This window comes from Microcebus murinus, chromosome 1, assembly GCF_040939455.1.
Source record: "Microcebus murinus isolate Inina chromosome 1, M.murinus_Inina_mat1.0, whole genome shotgun sequence".
Lineage (NCBI taxonomy): Eukaryota > Metazoa > Chordata > Mammalia > Primates > Cheirogaleidae > Microcebus > Microcebus murinus.
This window is the reverse complement of record NC_134104.1, coordinates 45558825-45579335: the sequence shown is the minus strand read 5'-3', so window position 1 is coordinate 45579335 and position 20511 is coordinate 45558825. Positions and strand designations below refer to the sequence as shown.

The 20511-nt window shown below is 36.1% G+C and overlaps 1 protein-coding gene across 1 annotated transcript in view; it reads left to right on the top strand.

Moving 5' to 3' along the window:
• Nucleotides 1-16315, top strand: part of TOMM70 (translocase of outer mitochondrial membrane 70) — a 38615-nt gene extending 22300 nt beyond the window's left edge. The window contains exons 5-12 of the mRNA XM_012743097.3: nucleotides 610-758; nucleotides 3832-4039; nucleotides 6616-6750; nucleotides 8095-8202; nucleotides 9365-9481; nucleotides 12070-12167; nucleotides 12675-12797; nucleotides 15856-16315. Coding sequence (XP_012598551.1) covers nucleotides 610-758; nucleotides 3832-4039; nucleotides 6616-6750; nucleotides 8095-8202; nucleotides 9365-9481; nucleotides 12070-12167; nucleotides 12675-12797; nucleotides 15856-16009 — 1092 coding nt within the window. The 3' untranslated portion in view covers nucleotides 16010-16315. The remainder of the gene's footprint in view (nucleotides 1-609; nucleotides 759-3831; nucleotides 4040-6615; nucleotides 6751-8094; nucleotides 8203-9364; nucleotides 9482-12069; nucleotides 12168-12674; nucleotides 12798-15855) is intronic.
• Nucleotides 16316-20511: the final 4196 nt, after the last annotated feature.

Sequence of the window (20511 nt, the reverse complement as noted above, 5' to 3'; positions counted from 1 at the left end):
CATCTTTGGAGAGGGGAAAGGTTCTCGTTTAAACCTGCTTTCAGCCTGGGTGTGGTGGCTCACATCTGATATCCCAGCACTGTAGGAGACTGAGGTGGGAGGATCGCTTGAGCTCAGGAGTTTGAGATCAGCCTGAGCAAGAGTGAGACCCCGTCTCTACTAAAAAAAGAAAAATTAGCTGGGCATTGTGGTGTGGTCCTGTAGTCCCAGCTCTTTGGGAGGCTGAGGCAGGAGGATTGCTTGAGCCCAGGAGTTGAAGGTTGCAGTGAGCTATGATGATACCACTGCACTCTACATGGGGGGATAAAATGAGATTCTGTCTCAATTTCCTTTTCCTAAAAAAAGGAAATTGAACACCCCTCCTCAATGCCCCTTGCTTCATAAAAAAATAAAATAAAAATTTAAAAAATAAAACTTTTCAGCAGATGTGACTGGCAGCTTTACCATTACTACTATCTTTTGTCCTGTAGCTTAGAGCTTAATATTCCTTAGTTATTTGAAAATGAGATTCCAATTTTTACAGTAGTCATTTTTAGAATTCTATAATGTACCTACTTCTTCGGTTACTGTTTTCTCATTTTGTTATATTTAAACATGATTAAATTTCAGAATCGTGAACCTCTGATGCCATCTCCACAGTTTATCAAATCATACTTCAGTTCTTTCACGGATGATATCATTTCTCAGCCCATGCTTAAAGGAGAAAAGTCTGATGAAGATAAAGACAAGGAAGGAGAGGCTTTAGAAGTGAAAGAAAAGTAAGTATGTCAGGCATGCTGTCTGCTTAATGGGTTTTTTGCTACCATGAACTTGGCAGAGCCCACATCAATTCTGAATCATCTCAGATAAACAGGTATCTTTACATAGATATAGGTAGGTATAAGTATAAAACTTATAAAATATTATTATAATAAAAATACTTCTTTTTATAGCATATATCTGTTACATTTTTGGTTACTCCAGTTTTACTACCAGGAATCTACCCTGCTTTTACAAACTCCTTTGTGATTCTCTAGCCAGGAGACGTGGGATATAATTATTACTCTCACCTCTAGCAGATCTGTTGCTGACCACTATAATATTTTGATGGACTTGCGCCTTGCTACACAAGCTTAATATTCTCTAGATCTACGGTCCTCAATCCATAGGCCATGACGCACTACCCATCTGTGGCCTGTTAGGAACCAGGCCACACAATAGGAGGTCAGCACCTTGCTAGGGAGAGAAGCTGTATTTATAGCCACTCCCCATCCCTTGCATCACCGCATAAGCTCCGCTCCCTGTTAGATCTGTAGTGGCATTACATCCTCATAGGAAAGCATGCGAGGGATCTATGTTGCATACTCCTTATGAGAATCTAATGCCTGATGATCTGAGGTGGAGCTGAGGTGGTGATGCTAGCACTGGGGAGCAGCTGCAAATACAAGTTATCATTAGCAGAGAGGTTTGACTGCCCAATAAATATAATGTGAGTCCATGGAAAAATTGTCTTCCATGAAACGTCCCTGGTGCCAAAAAGGTTGGGGACTGCTGCTCTAGATGACTTTTATTGAGTTAAATGTTGACTGTATTTGAATAGAGGCACTAACTTGAAAATTATTGTGTAGTTCAACATGCCAGTGTTTTAGTGCAGAGAAATTTTTAATTATAAACTATGAGGTGCTTAGGCATGCCCAAAAAGTGAACTGCTTCAAGGTTTTTTCTATTTGCCTAGGAAAATGCCATTCTTTGGGCTTCTTGTGTTTATCCTATAGAGAGCTGATACCACAGTATACGATACTATCTTTACAGATGGAGATCCAGTGATATAATGTCATATATAAGCCATATAAGCCATGCTTATCCATTCATATTTATTAATACTTGTTTTGCTGTTAAGACTAGCTCTCTTCTGTAAGAAAAGGTACGATGTAGGCAGGGAGCAGTGGCTCACGCCTGTAATCCTAGCACTCTGGGAGGCCGAGGCAGGTGGATTGCTTGAGGTCTGGAGTTCAAAACCAGTTTGAGCAAGAGCGAGACCCCATCTCTACTATAAATAGAAAGAAATTAATTGGCCAACTAATATATACAGAAAAAAATTAGCTGGGCATTGGGACATGCCTGTAGTCCCAGCTACTCAGGAGGCTGAGGCAGCAGGATTGCTTGAGCCTAGGAGTTTGAGGTTGCTGTGAGCTGACGCCACGGCACTCACTCTAGCCTAGGCAACAAAGCAAGACTCTGTCTCAAAAAAAAAGGGTACAATGTTATTATTGCCAAAATGACATTTTTAAAATTAGTGTGAAGAAAAGGAAATTTTTTTCCAGTAGCAAAGTGTAACTGAGTTTTGCATCTGTAGCATATTGGAAGGTTTGAGGGAACAGATTGCTTTTGATCTTTATCTCCCAATTTTTCTGCTAGTGTTGGCCATGTTTTAAGAGAAGGTACTGTGCACAATTGTACCAAGATGTACAAATTTTAGTTGGTACATGCTCTTTTGGAAAATTGTAGTTGGGAAGTAAATGTTCAAGATGTCATATAGCTCTTGTGACAGTGATGTGAATAACTTCCTCTACTGGCTGGGAAAAATAGTTCTTGTCCCAGAAGAACTGCAGTGAACTTAATACCATTATTTTAAAAACTATGTTGAGAAATGGCAGGACATAGCTAGCTCTCATCAGAACACTGAAATTGGACCTGGGTTTTTAAATTCTGTTTTACTCTAAACATTAGATTTATCATCTTTTAAATGAAGCTAATAATATCTCATAAAGGATTATTGTGAGGTTTAGAAATCATGTTTATAAATATGTAGCACTTATGTTTCCTACAAGTGGGAAATTGTACCTTCCAATCTGATTCAATAATTGTTTATATTTTCTTAGCCTGGTGACCTAAGAAACAAAACTAGAGTGTAGGGAACATTAGGATGTAGTTATAGGAAAGGTTAGCAAGATTTTGACTGACATAACTTTTAAGTCACTTGCCAGTTTCTCTATTCAGAATATAACTGAAATGAGAAAATGACTTTTTTTTTTTACAATGCCTTATGTTCGGAAGATGCCTCAAATGTCATCTAGTGTAAATTTCTTTTCAATTCAGAAAAATCCCCTCTACAAGCACCCCCGGTAAAAATCATAATTTTAGAAGAATAAGTGATATTGTGCTCACTGCATTTTTAAAAATAGAGAAGGGTAAAAAAGTAGTTAAGGGTATTTTTCAAAGTTCTATTTGATGGACTTTGAATCTTCCTTTAAATTTCCCTCTTTGATAGTCCACTTATTCTAATTCTGTTCTTTTAAATGTAACAATAATATTTCTGCATGAGAGTCCTTCAGATATTTCTCTATTTCTAGTCTTACTTCCTCATGGAACAGCCAGAGTGATCTTTAACAAGCATAGCTCTGATCACACCGCTTGCCTTGGCTTCTGTAACTCTAAACTGACTTCACTATTTCCTATGTCCTAGTTATTAAATAGCTGTTGAGTGCCATCGATGTGCCACAGATATGAAGGTGAATAAGACAGGATCCTTACTCATGTTGCAGATTAGTCTGTCTCTTTCCTTAGCTCATCTTTTCACTATCTGAATGTCTAAGCCAGGGCATTATTTCCAGGTTTCTGCCATTGATTCCTGTTTCCTCTTTAAAAGTCTTTATCCAATACATCAAGAAAATCCTAATCTGCATCAAAAGTCCTGATCTCTTTAACACCCCCAACTTCAGCCCCTCACTGGCTGATTAACTTGTTATGGGGGAATAGACTTAGGCTTAACTCAGGTGTGCTAAATGTGGCAAGTTTCAGTATTTGATCCCTTTTTAGTAAATAATTTCCTATGTTTGTTTTTATTGTCAGTTCTGGATATTTAAAGGCCAAACAGTATATGGAAGAAGAAAACTATGATAAAATCATAAGTGAATGCTCAAAAGAAATCGATGCCCAAGGCAAATACATGGCAGAAGCATTATTACTGCGAGCTACCTTCTACCTGCTTATTGGCAATGCCAATGCGGCCAAACCAGATTTAGATAAAGTCATCAGTTTGAAAGAAGCTAATGTAAAGGTACATTTTAAAATGTGTGTGAATGTGTGTGCATATGAAGAAATTAGTAAGAAGTGATACTTTTAGGTCTGTTTTGCCAGATTTTTTGCATTTCAACTGCCATTCTCCAAAAGGCTTTTTTGGGGGGAGGGGCAGCAGTGGGTAGAAACTATACCTAATGATGATTTAATTGGTACATGAATCTGAAACATAAATATCAATGATATTTATATTTAGCTGGGAAAGGAAATGTTTTTTTCCTATAGCATCTGGTAGTTTCGCTTCCCCTTATAGCCACTGCCCACCATGTTGGACTACATAGGGGCAAGGTGGTAAAGGTGATATAGCAATGCTGTAGATAATGCTGTTAAGTAGCATATAATATGTAGTACCAGGATATAAAGTATGTTTAATAAAAATATATTAATAATAAACACATACAGTAATACAGTCAGAAAGATTTTATGTTATGTGAAAAAAAAACAGGTTCTAAAAATATGGTTTATAAAATATACCAAATGTTTCTGCAGTGATGTGGTTGAAACAGCTTTTCATTTTCCAGGTATTCTTAATTTGTATGTAATACTTTTCTTTTCTTTTCTTTTTGAGACAGAGTCTCACCCTGTTGCAAGTAATTTTCATAATTAAGATTTTAGGGGGATCTAATAAATTTTGAGAATCTTCTTATTATAACAAGACAGAACTTAGCCACCAAGTAATTATATTCCTCATTAGTTTGTTAATATCTCTGTGACCTAGTTCCTCATTGAATTACATGAACTGTGTAGCCTCTTTCACCTCCAAATGAATCATTTCTATATTTGAGGGGGATATAAAAGTTGTTTTTAAGGCCTAAATATTTGTTAAAATTTCCTTTCAAAATGAGATTTTCAAATCGAAGATAGCTTTGTAATAGTGTCTTTAATTTTATTTTCTACTGATTCTCCTGATGATTATAACTATTATATTCTTTTATAGTCATAACATATATTATGTGTTTTGTTGTAATTATGGAGGGTATTTGTTTCATATACATGTAATATGGCTTTGAACAAAATTTTAAGAAGAAACCTATTTGTTTTCATGATTATGACTTTAAGTGGCAAGTAGTAATCATGCCTACCAAAAAACATGTACAAAAATTAACTCAAAATGGCTCAGAAACCTAAATGTAAGAGCTGAAATGATAAAACTCTTAGAAGAGAACAGAGGAGTAAATAAATGTTCATTACTTTGGATAAACAGTGGTTTCTTAGATATGATACCAAAAGCACAAGCAACCATAAAAAAATAAATTAGACTTTATCAAAATTAAAAAACTTTTGTTCTTGAAAGAACACCCTAAAGAAAGAAAACACAGCCTGGCAACATAACAAAATCTTGTCTCTACAAAAAAAAAATCAAAGGAAAATAATCAGCCAGGCATGGTGGCATGCACCTTGTAGTCCCAGCTACTCAGAAAGCTGAGGTGGGAGGATGCCTTGAGCCCATGAATAGAAGCTGCTGTGAGCTCTGATTGCACTACTGCACTCCAGCCTGGGCAACAGTAAGACTCTATCTTCGAAAAAAGAAAGAGAGAGAGAAAACACACACCACAAAGTAGGGAAAAATATTCACAAATCATTTAGTTCATAAGGGAATTGTATCTAGAATAAAGAACTCTTAGAACTCAACAAAAAAAAGATAACCTAAGTTAAAAATGGGCAAAGAATCCAAATAGGCATTTCTTCAAAGAATATATACAAATGACCAATAAATAGCATGAAAAGATGCTCAGTATCATTAGCCATTAGGGAAAGGCAAATCAAAACCATAGTGAGTAACCAAACACACAGACAATAATAGATGTTTTTGGGGATGTGGAGAAATTGAAACCCTCATACATCACTGGTGGGAATGTAGAATTATAAAGCACCTTTGGAAATTAGTTTGGTAGTTCCTCAAAAAGTTAAACATATGATCCAGCAGTTCCACTCCTACATGTATACCCACGAGAACCAAGTACATATTCTTAACACATAGACATGTACCTGAATGTTCATAGCAGCATTATTTATGATAGCTAAAAAGCAGAAGCAACCCAAATGTTCATCAACTGATGAATGGATAACTAAAAGGGATACATATGCGATGAAACAGTATTCAACCGTAAAAAAGAATGATGTACTGATATATGCTATGATGTGGATGAACCTTGAAAACATTATGTTAAGTGAAAGAAGCCAGACACAAAAGATCATATAATGTATGATTCCATTTATGTGAAACATCATATTATACAACATATTATATGAAGAATATATAAATCCATAGAAATAGAAAGCAAATTGGTGGTTCTAGGGACTAGAGAGGGGAAGTGGTGGTGGGAATGGAGAATGACTGTGTATAGGGGGTTTCTTTCTGGGGTTATGAAACTATTCTGGAATTATATAGTGGTGATCAATGCACAGCCTAGTGAATATATTAAAAATTGCTGACGTGCATACTTTAAAAGGGTGCTCTTTATGGTATGTGGAGTGTATCAAAAAGCTGTTATTTTTAAAAACTTAACTGGAAAAAAATGTAGTAATGAAACTTTTCTTATTTGGGGTCTATAGCTCCGAGCAAATGCTCTCATCAAAAGAGGCAGCATGTACATGCAGCAGCAGCAGCCTTTGCTGTCTACTCAGGATTTTAACATGGCTGCTGACATTGATCCTCAGAATGCAGATGTTTATCACCACCGAGGGCAGGTAAATCTATTTTTTTATCTGAGTTCTGACCTTTGGATTGAGTTATTTGATACCATTTTTGAGAATTACCTAGAAGTTTTCTTTTAACTGTGAACAAAGTATCATTGGTTTACAGTTTGGATTGGCCTTTATTTAGTTCTGTCTTGAACATTTGTCTTTATAGTTTTGGTATTTACTTATGAAAAAAAAGGAAGGCAAACAATGTTGGCTTGCCAGTTCAAGTTTGTTTTTCATGTGTTTTTGGTTTGTAGGTTTTCAATTAGTAAAACATTAATAACATTTAGTTAGCATTTTGAGTTAATGCTAGAATCAACAAGATGATTTTTGTGGCCTTCTTGCTTATAAGGAAATAGTCTGGACTGCCCAAACAGTACCAAAAAATCTCTTGGAGTTTTATAACGGGCATATTAGTTGTTAGTAAAAATATAGTGAAGAACGCAGTTCCCAATTATAAGCTTCATGTGGGGAAAACATGGCTTTATAATCTGCTTAACATAACTTCTTGGAATGTATTATGGTGGAAAGTATGGGCTATCCATTATAGTAACAGAAAAGCTAAGTTCTTTCTAATGGAGAATTTTACCTAGTGTGGTCACACATCCTGAGAAATGCATTCTTAGGTGATTTCATGGTGCAAACATAGACTGTACTTACACAATCCTAGATGATACAGCCTACTACACACCTAGGCTATGTGGTATAACACCTAGGCTGTGTTTGTAGCTCCTAGGTTATAAACCTATGTAGCATGTTACTGGACTACACATTGTAGGCATTTGTAACACAGTCTAAGTATTTGTGTATGTGAACATATCTATACATAGGGAAGGCATGTTAAGAATATGTTATTTTAATCTTATGGGACCACCATCATATATGCAGTCCAACATTGATCAAAATGTCATAATACAGCACATGACTGTATTTCTTTCTGAACTGTGTTAAGTAGTATTGAGATAACTCTTAAAATTCTTGACATTTTGATCCTTATTGGCATGTCTTAAGATTAATTTAAAAGGTAATTATTTAGTATCTAACCTGCTTTGAAATTAGAAAGTACAGAGATGTTTAGTTTTCTAGAAGGGGTTTCTTGCTTAATGGTGATCAAAATTGCAGTGTAGAAATGGTGGGCTTATAGTCCTTTTTTAAAAAAATTAGATACTGGTTTTAAGTTTTAGAATCTTTAAAATTACAAGATTTTTTAGTTCACCATTTGTACAAAGTAATTGTATATTGAATACTACATGCTGAACATTATGCTGTGTGATAATAGAGACACAGTACACACTCAACTGGCACACCTATTAATTTGAATTGCATTTATTTATGTATCATTTTCCTTAGCTGAAAATACTGCTTGATCAAGTTGAAGAAGCAGTGGCAGATTTTGATGAATGTATTAGGTTAAGACCTGAGTCTGCTCTGGCACAAGCTCAGAAATGTTTTGCATTGGTAGGTACTACTGCTTTCTTTTGTATTTTCCTAAATATCACTTTTATTTCCCATTGTCAAAAAATATAAGTATCTCATTATCTACAAAATCATTTATTTTTTCCTCCAAAGGATGACTAGAGGGAAAAAAATTAGTAAGCATATATGCTGATTGATATATATAGCTCCTATTTTTCTCTGTAGGTTTGTTTGACTTAATCTTGATAGATATTTGTCCCTGATTTTATGCTCTCCTAAACAGAGCTGGTCTCCTTGTTTCTCTACCATAAACCCGTACAAAGAACAAAAGCATTATGAGGAAATTTTCTGCAGTCAAGAGATCATGTAACTGCTCTCATCTCTCCTTTATAGCGCTATTTCTTAATATTCAGAAACGGGCCGGGCGTGGTGGCTCACGCCTGTAATCCTAGCATTCTGGGAGGCCAAGACGGGCGGATCGCTCAAGGTCAGGAGTTCAAAACCAGCCTGAGCAATAGCGAGACCCTGTCTCTACTAAAAATAGAAAGAAATTAATTGGCCAACTAAAAATATACAGAAAAAATTAGCCGGGCATGGTGGCACATGCCTGTAGTCCTAGCTACTCGGGAGGCTGAGGCAGAAGGATTGCTTGAGCCCAGGAATTTGAGGTTGCTGTGAGCTAGGTTGACGCCACGGTACTCTAGCCCGGGCAACCGAGTGAGACTCTGTCTCACAAAAAAAAAAAAAAGAAACGCAAAGCTCAAAAAGTTTAAAGAAAAAGTCCATTTCTTTTCCATTAGCCTTGTAGCTGGAGTCCTAAAAGGATTTGCCTTTTAAAGAAAGAAATTGGGTCACAAACATAACCACATCTATTTTATAGGTGAAAAAAATGACCAAAAAATTATTAGATTTAAAATTCCCCATTCATATGCAAAGTTAACTTCCTACAAGGTAGTATACCCTCTTCCAGAGTATCCACCATCTTGAAATTGTATGGTGGCCCTAAAGTCCTAGCTATACTTAAGCTTTGGATCTCTGTTGCAGAGATACTTTGAACTCCTTTGGATGCAGCAAATTATGTTAGCAAATCCCCTGCTTTTTTGGAAATATTTATGTAATTTTATGTGTGTTTTTTATAATATGTTAACATTCCATTAGTTTTTGAGTTCTTGATTTGATAGGCCCATTTTGATTTTTTAAATAGTATCGCCAGGCATATACGGGAAACAATTCTTCACAAATCCAAGCAGCTATGAAAGGTTTCGAAGAGGTCATAAAGAAGTTTCCAAAGTGTGCTGAAGGCTATGCACTATATGCCCAGGTAAATGTGATTTTTCAGTGTTTTTTTTAAAGAACTGCATTTATATGCTAAATCTCAGTATGGAAATGAGAAAACAGTGCTATCCTGCTTGAAGCTTCTGTGGGAGCAGGTAGCTTTGTTCCTGCTTTGATTCTTTCTCATGGCCCTTAGGATGGTGCTGAATCACCTCAGCAGAGGCTCCTTTGTTAAGCAATTTAGAAATCTTGGCCTTAAACTCATAATGTGGGGAAGCTTAAAGCAAGCATTTCTCTTATGTTTTCATTTGGATTGGTTTTACAAAAAGTAATTACCCCAGGAAAATTTACTATATGCAGTTGGTGGGGAAAATGTCAATGGAGAGGATTTTCTTTCAATTTGATCACTGCTCTTTTAAATGGTTAGATAGGGTATAACAGCTTATTTTAATTTCCCTTTGCTTTGTCTAAAATTCTTGAAGTTTTGACTGGGCGCGATGGCTCATGCCTATAATCCTAGCACTCTGGGAGGCCGAGGAGGGCTGATTGCTTGAGGTTAAGAGTTTGAAACCAGCCTGAGCAAGAGCAAGACCCGTCTCTACTATAAATAGAAACAAATTAATTGGCCAGCTAATATTTATGGAAAATATTAGCCGGGCATGGTGGTGCATGCCTGTAGTCCCAGCTACTCGGGAGGCTGAGGCAGCAGGATTGCTTGAGCCCAGGAGTCTGAGGTTGCTGTGAGCTAGGCTGACGCCATGGCACTCACTCTAGTCTGGGCAACAAAGTGAGGCTCTGTCTCCAAAAAAGAATAAATAAATAAAATAAAATAAAATAAAATAAAATTCTTAAAGTTTTCTTGGTTTAGGATTGAAGCTATGAAAAGTAGGATTTAAATTTGAATTATTTTAACTTTTTGATTGTAGTCTGAATTCTTGAAAACTTATTAATTTTAAATCATCCATTTACCTGAAAATGATTAACTACTTCTAGCCACAGGTATACTTCTTCCTTTCACATAAATGATCTCCAAGTGAGTGTTTTCTCTCTTATTCTTTAAGTTGAAAGTTGGTATTTACATACACTAGCTGTCTAGATAATATATTTTTCTGTCTTATTCTTCTTATTACAAAAGAAATGTTGGGTTTTTTCTCCCACAAACATCACAGAAATAGGAATCATTTGAAAATTTACCAGGACTGGTAAACTCCTCTCCCTAAACCACTCTTCAGGTTGCTTATTTTGTTTTTAATTTCCTTCATGCTATTTTTAGTAAGGTTATAAGAAAAATTTTACAGAGACTTTGAGGGTTTATTGAGGGATTAACTATGAGAACAGTGATTTGTGTTGTATCTGTTCTTTAAAGGTAGGTCTTGTACATCACTGCATTATTAGAGATTGAAATTCTGGGGTATGAAATGTAACCCAGAAGTTCTTTAACCTCAGTTTGAAATAATCTTATATATTCAGTCTTTGTCCTTTATAATTCATAGACAGGATAGTGATAACAAAATATGAGATATTGGTTGCTGACTATACACTCTAATTAATTATAAAAGCATGTATTATATAAGGTTTTATAGAATGTATAAAAGCTAAAATAAATGCACATTTTAATCATGTGACCTTTGTATTGAATAAGTACACTTGGGTTTATGCCTTATACTAAATTAGTAACAAACCTGAAAGTGAGAGCACCATCCTCATCGTTGTTATAGAATGATAGGGGTTTTTTTGGTGCAGATTTTTATAAGCAGCTAAGAGAGCAAAGGCCACTGAACATCATTTAAAGAAAACAATACTAGGAACAACTCTTCTGCAGAGCTTTCTTAATTGCTCATTTCCCTATTACTGTTGTGCCTTCAGGATAGGTTTGGTTTATATGAACTGTTTTCTCATTTGCACTAGCATTATTACAGTCTGTACTAAAATTTCTGTTCTTTGGTCCCTCTTCTAATTTTTCCTTTATAGTATATATAATGTAATTTTATGTATACATAGAATACCTATATAAAGAGAGTTATACAGTATAACTTTTTTCTTTTAACTCTTCCAGCATGGGCTTAGATACTGGCCAGCTTTCAGAGTTACACCTTGAGCATGATCTGGTATCCACAGAACCATGCCTTCCATTTCAGCTATGGGATTTGCCTTAAAATAGTTGATTGTGGATGCTTTTTTCCTAAGCAATCATTTTTAAGGAATGACTCTGATAACAGTTAACACATGTACCTTAACTTATCCTTCCAATGAGTATTGCCTTTAAAGTAATTCCCTTAGGATGTATTATGATAAATTATTGAGTAACATGAGTATACCTATGAGAATGTGATACTGGAACTGTCACTAACAATGGGATTTTCTGTATTGTATAGTTTACTAGATTATCTGCCATTGTATATAACTAACCACTTACCATAAAGAAAAGATAGATAGGATTGCGTATTGATAACAATGCCAACTACAAACTCCAGTAATTCAGTTATAATATTTAAATTTGTTTGTATCCCCAAAACATGATAACATGGTAAAGAATGAATAAATGAAGTGAATTTTAATAATTAATAAGTAATATGCTTTTAATTGCTTAGGTTGACAATTACCTTAATATAACTGAAGTGTCTCTTCACATAGGCATTAACAGATCAACAACAGTTTGGTAAAGCTGATGAAATGTATGATAAATGTATTGATTTGGAACCAGATAATGCCACAACATATGTTCATAAAGGGTACGTATTTTTGTGGTTCTGTTTGTTCCAACAAGATACTAAATTTCTTATATACTAATAGATTTCTTTTAACCATTGAGGGAAGGGGACTGTGGTAGAGAAATTAATTGACAAAATTTCTTAATGCTTATAGATGCTGTTTTATTCTTGTATAGAAATTAGTGAATGTACTATTTTCACTCTAAGTTAAATGTTTTAATTTCAGTTCTGAACATCCTGTCAGATGTTACTTATATCAAAATAGGAAACATACAAATGTTTTTCCTGTCTTTATGTATTTGAACTATCATAAGAAATTTCACTTAAATTTATATAAAATAAAAAATACAGAGACTACAAAACCAGTATAAGTTGAAGAGGGAAATAAACACAATTTGATGCTGATTATATACTGCTTTAGTTTTTGTTTTTCCTCATAAATTAAATTATTAACTCATTGAGGGCAGAAATTGAGTCCTGTTGATAACTGGGCCATGGTCACATCTCACTGCCATTTTGCATTTGCAGTTTACTTCAACTTCAGTGGAAGCAAGATCTGGATAGAGGTTTGGAACTTATCAGCAAAGCTATTGAAATTGATAATAAATGTGATTTTGCATATGAAACCATGGGAACTATTGAAGTACAAAGGTAACTTCTAGAGTCTGTTCTTAAGGAATTTATGGCAGCTCCATAAATATTTATCTTTCCTTCTCATTATATACGTGTTATTGTTGCTTTTTTTTTTTTTTTTTTTTTTTTTTGAGTCAGAGTCTTGTTCTGTTGCCCAGGCTAGAGTGCCATGGTGTCATTGTAGCTCGCAGCAACCTCAAACTCCTGGGTTTAAGTGATCCTCCTGCCTCAGCCTCATGAGTAGCTAGGACTACAGGCACTCACCACCATGCCTGGCTAGTTTTTTCTATTTTTAGCAGAGATGGGGTCTCACTCTTGCTCAAGCTGGTCTCGAACTCCTGAGCTCAAGCAATCCTCCTGTCTAGGCCTCCCAGAGTGCTACGGTTACAGGCATGAACACCCATGCCCAGCCTAATATTATATTTTTGAAATCTATTAGGCATTTTGATACAAGCTTCCCTCAAAACTATACAACTTTGACTTTGTTTCATTATTTTTCCAAATTAAAAGTTACACTTATAAAAGTTGCTTAAGTCAAGTATATGCATTAGAAAGGGAAACTAGGCTGGGCGCGGTGGCTCACGCTTGTGATCCTAGCACTCTGGGAGGCCGAGGCAGGCAGATTGCTTGAGGTCAGGAGTTCAAAACCAGCCTGAGCAAGAGCGAGACCCCATCTCTACCACAAATAGAAAGAAATTAATTGGCCAACTAATATATATAGACAACATTAGCCGGGCATGGTGGCGCATGCCTGTAGTCCCAGCTACTCGGGAGGCTGAGGCAGTAGGATCACTTGAGCCCAGGAGTTTGAGGTTGCTGTGAGCGAGGCTGACGCCATGGCACTCACTCGAGCCTGGGCAACAGAGTGAGACTCTGTCTCAAAAAAAAAAAAGAAAGGGAAACTAGGTCTTTCTCTAATGTGTGTTACATGTTCTTTCTTCTTTTCACTTGTATTATTCCTGTTAGAAGGAAAAAAATACCCGTAATGTGCTTAGGCAGTGACATAAGGATTGGTAGTCAAGTTGCCAGAAGATCTGGATCCTGCTACAAGCAACCACCCAAGTGACTGGGCAAATTGCAACATCATCTCTGAGCACCTGAGTTTTATTTAAAATTAGGACTGGATATGAAGATTTTTTTACAACTCTTACTTTCCATGATTTCTTGTTTTGTGTAAATGTTTATCCAGAGTTGCACTTAAGATCCACCGTTAACAGGTGACAACTGTTTATGCATGGAAATTATCATAGTATATACCATCTTAATGTTGGCATTGCTGTCCGTTTGAGTACCTACTCTAGGCCAGGTGCTAAACTGAACTTCAAGTGTTTTCCACATTCCATTTCAATTGATCTTTACCCCCATCTTTATAAAGGTGGAGATTATATGATTCCCAGTTTAATTAATACCCAGACTGATTAGTTTAACGTTGCACAGTAAGCCAGTAGAGAAAGGATGTGAGCCCATATTTCACTGACGCCAAAGTAACGGATCTTGCCACTATCACTTGTCAGAAGCCAGGATGAGTTTTCCTGATTCCCTGTCATTCAGCCCCTCCTGTGGCCCTCTCCCTGTTCTAGAGTAGACTGAATATGTAAAGGCTGATGAAAAATGTTGTGGCTCTTTTGAACCATTCTGTATTAACAGTTTCATGTAAATATTAAATTATTTCTTAATTGATTTTGTTAGGATGATAGGATATTCTCATACTAGAATAGAATAGAGTAGTTGTTATTAATCTTTTCTGAGCCAAGCTATGGATTCTTCTTAGAACAATGCACATAAAAAAAACACTTAACTTTTAATGTAAGGCATCCATAGATCCTGGTTTAAGGACCTTAAATTTAGGGGTTTGATACAATTCTGTTTGTGTATTAATTACACTTTAACAAAACCATTCTAAATCTTACCTTACAATTAAATAAATGAATGGGAATGAATGAATGAAATTGCAAATTATTCTAAGATTTAGCAGATCTGCCAGCTGTTGACCTAATATTTGAACATGAACACTTAAAAAAGTTTTCTTTAAGTCTATCACATAGCCATAAATTGTAGTAGGAGGTTAAATATAAATACCCTGGAGGTAACTTATTTCTCAGTGTCTAACTGGCACAAATATATTAAGGACTTAATATTTACCATAGGATTACATACATATATGCATACATACATAGCTAATACTAGTTATGTAAAATGGTTTTTGGTAAGTATATAAAGCTTAGCCACTTAGACCATAAGAGGTAAATTATATCTTGCTGACAAAGCATATTCATCTATTTGCTTAAAAAAGCAGATAATAATTACCAGCCATTGTACTAGGTTTTAGGAATTGAATAGTGTCCAGCATGGAGCTAGTAAGAATGTGGTGTGAACAAATATGTATTCATCTGACTATGCATAGAATATCAGTGGAACTTTGGGAATACTGGAGATAGAACAGCTAATTCCCCTGTAGAGAGAAGGTAAAGATATTTTTCATGAGGATATTTTATTTGAACTGAGTCTTAGAAAGGTGAGGACTTGACTAGAATTAGGCAGAGTAAATAATCTGAGTGTTACGTACAGATTTGAGTGGCACAGTCAAGGAACTCAGATAGATCTTGTGACAAGTAGGGGTGCATGGAGTTGGGGGTGTGGTGGTAATGGATGGGGTGGAAATAAAGTGGGATCACACAAATCAGTGAAGTGAGGACTTTGAACACCATTAGTGTTCTCTGAGGTTGTGTCACTGCTTTCTAAAGAAGCTTTAAGTTATAGCAGAAACATGTAGAATTTTAGGAATCAGAATTATGATTTTAAATAAGCCAATTAATTTTCCTAGTCTCATTGTCCCTATCTATAAAAAAAGAATACAGGAGGCACAATGAAAGCACATAGTATTTTTAACAGTAGTGAACATTCACTGAGTACTTTCAATGTGCTAAGCCCTCTTTTGTTCATTATAAAAGATGCATTTTAGTGGGATCATCACTGAAACTTAGTGGCTAGGTTTTATGTAGCATCACTTGCAAACTTCATTGGATACTATGAAGTGCGTGTTAAATCTGAAACTTGTAAACATTTGTTCTTTTAGAGGAAACATGGAGAAAGCCATTGACATGTTCAACAAAGCTATTAATCTGGCCAAATCAGAAATGGAGATGGCCCATCTGTATTCACTTTGCGATGCTGCCCACGCCCAGACAGAAGTTGCAAAGAAATATGGATTAAAACCGCCAACATTATAAAACAGGAGGAAAGGAGACTGACCCTATTTTTAAAAGAAGTTTACCCCCTCTTCAACTGAACCCTAAAGACACTGTCATGAACTGTGTTGAATGGTGGAGCTTAGTATTTCCGTTTGTGGTGTTGTCATTTGTTACATCTGTTTCATGTTTAGGTGTTGTGGGCGTGGCTGTTGAAGGAAGTTTGTGTCTTGCAGCTTTTATTCCCTGTGCAACAAAAGCTTAGAACCTGTTAAAGGGATATTAAAATAAAGTTGCAAAGAGTACAAATGATAATTGACCATGCAAATAAAAACTTTGATTTGTTGATTGGTTTTTTTTTTTTACGGGGGGCTGGGGCTTGATTATGTTCTGGATGATTTTGTCTTTATATATGTGTGTATAATATTAGTATTTTACAGCATGTTGGTTTTTAAATTAACACAGTAAGTGCTGTAAAATAGATGTCTTTTATATTCAATCTGTTTTAGTTGATTTTTTGAAGAAAACAGCTTAAATGGGGATTGAAGTAAAATTGAGTGACCCTTTAAACCATTGTCAGCATGCACAATGCCTCTGATTCTGCAGAACTTTAGAAACTTAGTGGCAACTGTTAATCCTCTTGACCCCTTTCCATTCTAATGGATAATGTATGTCATTCTTCAAGTCCACAACAGCTGGTTTTCATATGGTAAATTATGCAGAAGTAAAATATTTGGATTGATATATGTGCTGGAAGACTGAGTATTGATGGGGGAGTGGACCCAGCAAAGAGGTAAGGTGAAACACAAGTGCGTTTATAAATGTCCATGACTGTAATAAGTACAACTATTTAATAGTGTACTTTTTAAAGGAAGTACAGGTTGTTGTATAACCCAAATAAAGATGTGTGATATATAGGAGTATTTAATTAGCTTAAAATTTCTAATGAAGAAAATGTGGCTAAATGTTCAAAAAGGATGTAGGTCTTGGAGCAAGAACATAGTATTTCCTGATATAACAAGTTCAGTGTTTCAGCTACAGCTACATGTGCTTAAGGAATTTTGAACCAGTACTTTCCAAGATACTGAGGACGTGTAGAGTGCTTTTTAGTACCGAGCTAACCTTGATCTCTAAGGACTAGTTGCCTATGTCCAGGTCTTCATTAGGGATAGTGACAACAGATTTTTGTTTTGTTGATTTTATCTTTATTCCACCTCTTTACTTAAAAATAACTTTAGGATTTATTTCCAATTGTCAGTTTTATAAACCATCATTGTGCTTACATGCTGGATTTTTCTGGTGGGGGAAGGGTTGTGTTCTTAACCACGTCGGGACCAGTGTCAACTGTAGTTGATAGCCACAGATGAACACGCACAGCGACTTTAGCCGACAGCCGTGATATGAAGGTGCACAGCCAAGCATCGACTTCAGCCAACAGCCGTGATATGACTTTTCTAACTTGTCATGTATCAAAATAAAATTATGAACATTTAAAAATAATGTAATGAAAACATATATGTACATGTTACCTATTCTGGTTTACATTACAAGTAAAGCTGCCTATAAAGTAAAACAAGCTTTCAGTGCTTTAAAGCTTTCCTCATCACACAAGAGCAAAATGGATTCATTGTTAATGTACAGCACAAACTCTCAGGTGGACTATGAGTGCCAGCTGTGGGCAAGGTTTCGCGGCTGGTGAGCGCCATACCAAAGTGGTTAAGGGGTGTCTTATTTTGAGATATTCAAGATGGGGAGAGGTTTAAGACTTAATAAAAGAGCAAGCTTTCAGTTATACTTTCTGAAAATCTAATTATAGTTTACATTGTTGAGAGTAAAGGAGCATTTTTATCCCTCTTTAAAAGGGTGCTTTATCCTGTTGAAACCAAAAAGATTTTGTCTACAAATGCTATCTTTTAGAATCTATTAGAAAGGACTCCTTCCAAAGTCAGTATTTGGAAAATACAGAGGAGACCTCTAACTAATTAGTGGGAGCAGTTAACATAATTTAAGATAATTTGGATAATGGAAAGTTTGAGAACTCTGCATTTTGTTCTTAAATTTGCACCTATTATGGTAACCCCTGAATACAGAAATGTTCTACATCTCTGAATGTCCTCTGACTTAAAAAAGTTTTTATTTGCATGGCTATATTCACATTAATACTGACTTCTACTCTTCTCCCTTCTTTCCCCTTGGGATTGGGTAGAAAAACACAAAGGAAACTGAAGCATGTACCATTCAGTACTATCATTCCAAATTCTCTCGGACTCTTGCCTGTTGTGAAAATATTTGAAACTGCACTGAAAGCTGCATCTGTCTGTATCTTTTCTTTTGTAAATGACCTCACATGTAAATTCACCAAATAAATATTACATTCAAGCTTTTCTATCTATTCTTTAAATAGAAAATAGGTAGTTTATTCATTTATTATGGTATTGGGTAAATTCACAGTCATCCTCTTGTGAGCTCAAACTAACTTTGAAAATAGTTACATACTGGACATGTTAGTATATGAAGCAAAATAAGTTTCTTGGTGTGAATGGTGAAGTTTCCTGAGTGCATTTATACCCCTCTACCATGAGATAAGGCCCCACAGAGAGCTGGTAGAACCAGCAGACTTCATTCCTTACCTATACCTTACCCAGACTTACAGGGCAGCCTGGAAGGTTGCCAGTGGGACTGGGGCCCTGTGGATAAGTTTATCTTCAAGCTGGTTTTACCAGTGAGTTTGATTAGAGTTCTCAGCCACATGGTGTCTTTCAGAAAGCATGTCTGAAATAATCTCTACTAACCTTGATAATTGTGGTATAAATAGGGAATACATCCCAAAATAGTAGTAAGAAACTTTGGTTTTAAAACAACACAAACAACTTTCTGCCCTCTGGGAACTCAAATTGGAGTTTAAATAGTGCTTTGTATCTGTAGAAATTAACTAGTTTTCATCTTAAGACTGTTTATAAACAGAAGGACTATCTATATAATTTAACCAATCCAAGAAACATTTGAGTATAAAAGTAATAATTACCTAAGACTGTTCTGGGTAAACTGGGTTGTATGGTTTTTATATTTATAAGGAAATAACTTTGGAGTGGTTACAAAGAGATGGGTAATAATTAATCCTATCCCCAGTCCTTTGCTAAATTGATTTGTGAACAAAGTGACAGAATTTTAATTTGATCATTTGTAAACTTTAACACAGATAGGATGAATAGTGGTTCCCAAAAGATATCCACATCCTTATTCCTGGAACCTGTGAATGTTACCTTAGTTGGCAAGAATGGGTTTTGTGGATATGATTAAGTTAAGGATTTTAAGGGTGGGGGTTATTCTATATTATCTGGGTGACCCCAAAAGACAATTTCAAGTGTCCAAATAAGAGGAAGATTTCAGACAGAAGAGAACACAATGTGACCACAGAGAGAGATTGGAGTGATGTGGTCACAAGCCAAGGAATGTTGGCTGCCACCAGAAGCTGAAAAAGGCAAGAAACAGATTCTATCCTGGGGCAGAGCACAGACCTGCCCATATCTTGATTTTGACCCAGTGAATTCAGACTCCAGAAGTAATAAGAAAATAACTTTCTGTTTTAAGCCACTAAATTTGTGGTAGTTTGTTACAGCAGCCATAGGAAACTAATATACATACTCCTTTGGCTATTGTATACAAGGAGATACATAGTTTAAAGGAATTCTTTGGAGTATCCCAAAATAGAATGACTTCATTACGCATAAATATTGGCCAAAGGTGGTTTAGGCAGTAAATGCACATCTAGACCAGACTGGAGTTTTAGTCAAGAGCTGGGGGTAGTTGTGATTTAGAAATACATAGGATCATAGTATAATCACCAGGTCAAAAGGCTGCCCTTTGGGTATAAGGTGAAAGTTGAGATCCCTCTGTCAGCACACTGGAAGAGGCATCAAAAGGAAGATACCATTTTCAAATATTTTGAAACTCTTAGAATTAGGCAGCATGATGATAACTAGTCTGGTTTATTTTAAGGTGGTAGTGCACATATTATATTGGGAGTTGAGAGCTAGTAATCTTAGAGACCCTTCTAGATAGTCTTCATGGCAAGAGGCCTGCTGACCACTGGGGCAGGGATACCTGTGGTGCCTGCCCCAACCAAGGAGGGAAGGAAGTTAAAGGTGAGGGTAGGCTAAAGGCCAATGTGATTGCTGTGATTGCTGTGATTGGGAGCTCAGGGACACAGGGTCAAATTTCTCCAGATAACATGACTCTTTGCAAGTGTTGTCCTAGAAGGCCATGGGAGAGTTTACCTAGAACAAATATAGGCGGCAGCATTTCGTGGTCCCATCTGGACCCTTGAGCTGATTTTTTGGCCTAGAACTAGTGCTCACCAAAGGGAAGGATTCTGGGATAAGAAGCAGCCTTCCAACTGTTTGGGGCCAGGCCTGAGGCTAAGATTTTTGCTGCTTTGCAAAGTCAACATCCTATCATCCCATCCCTAGAGGGGCAACTTGGCCTTGGGTTCCCACTCTGAGTTGTCCTTGGTCTCCACTTTGCACTTCCAGGAGGCCAGAACC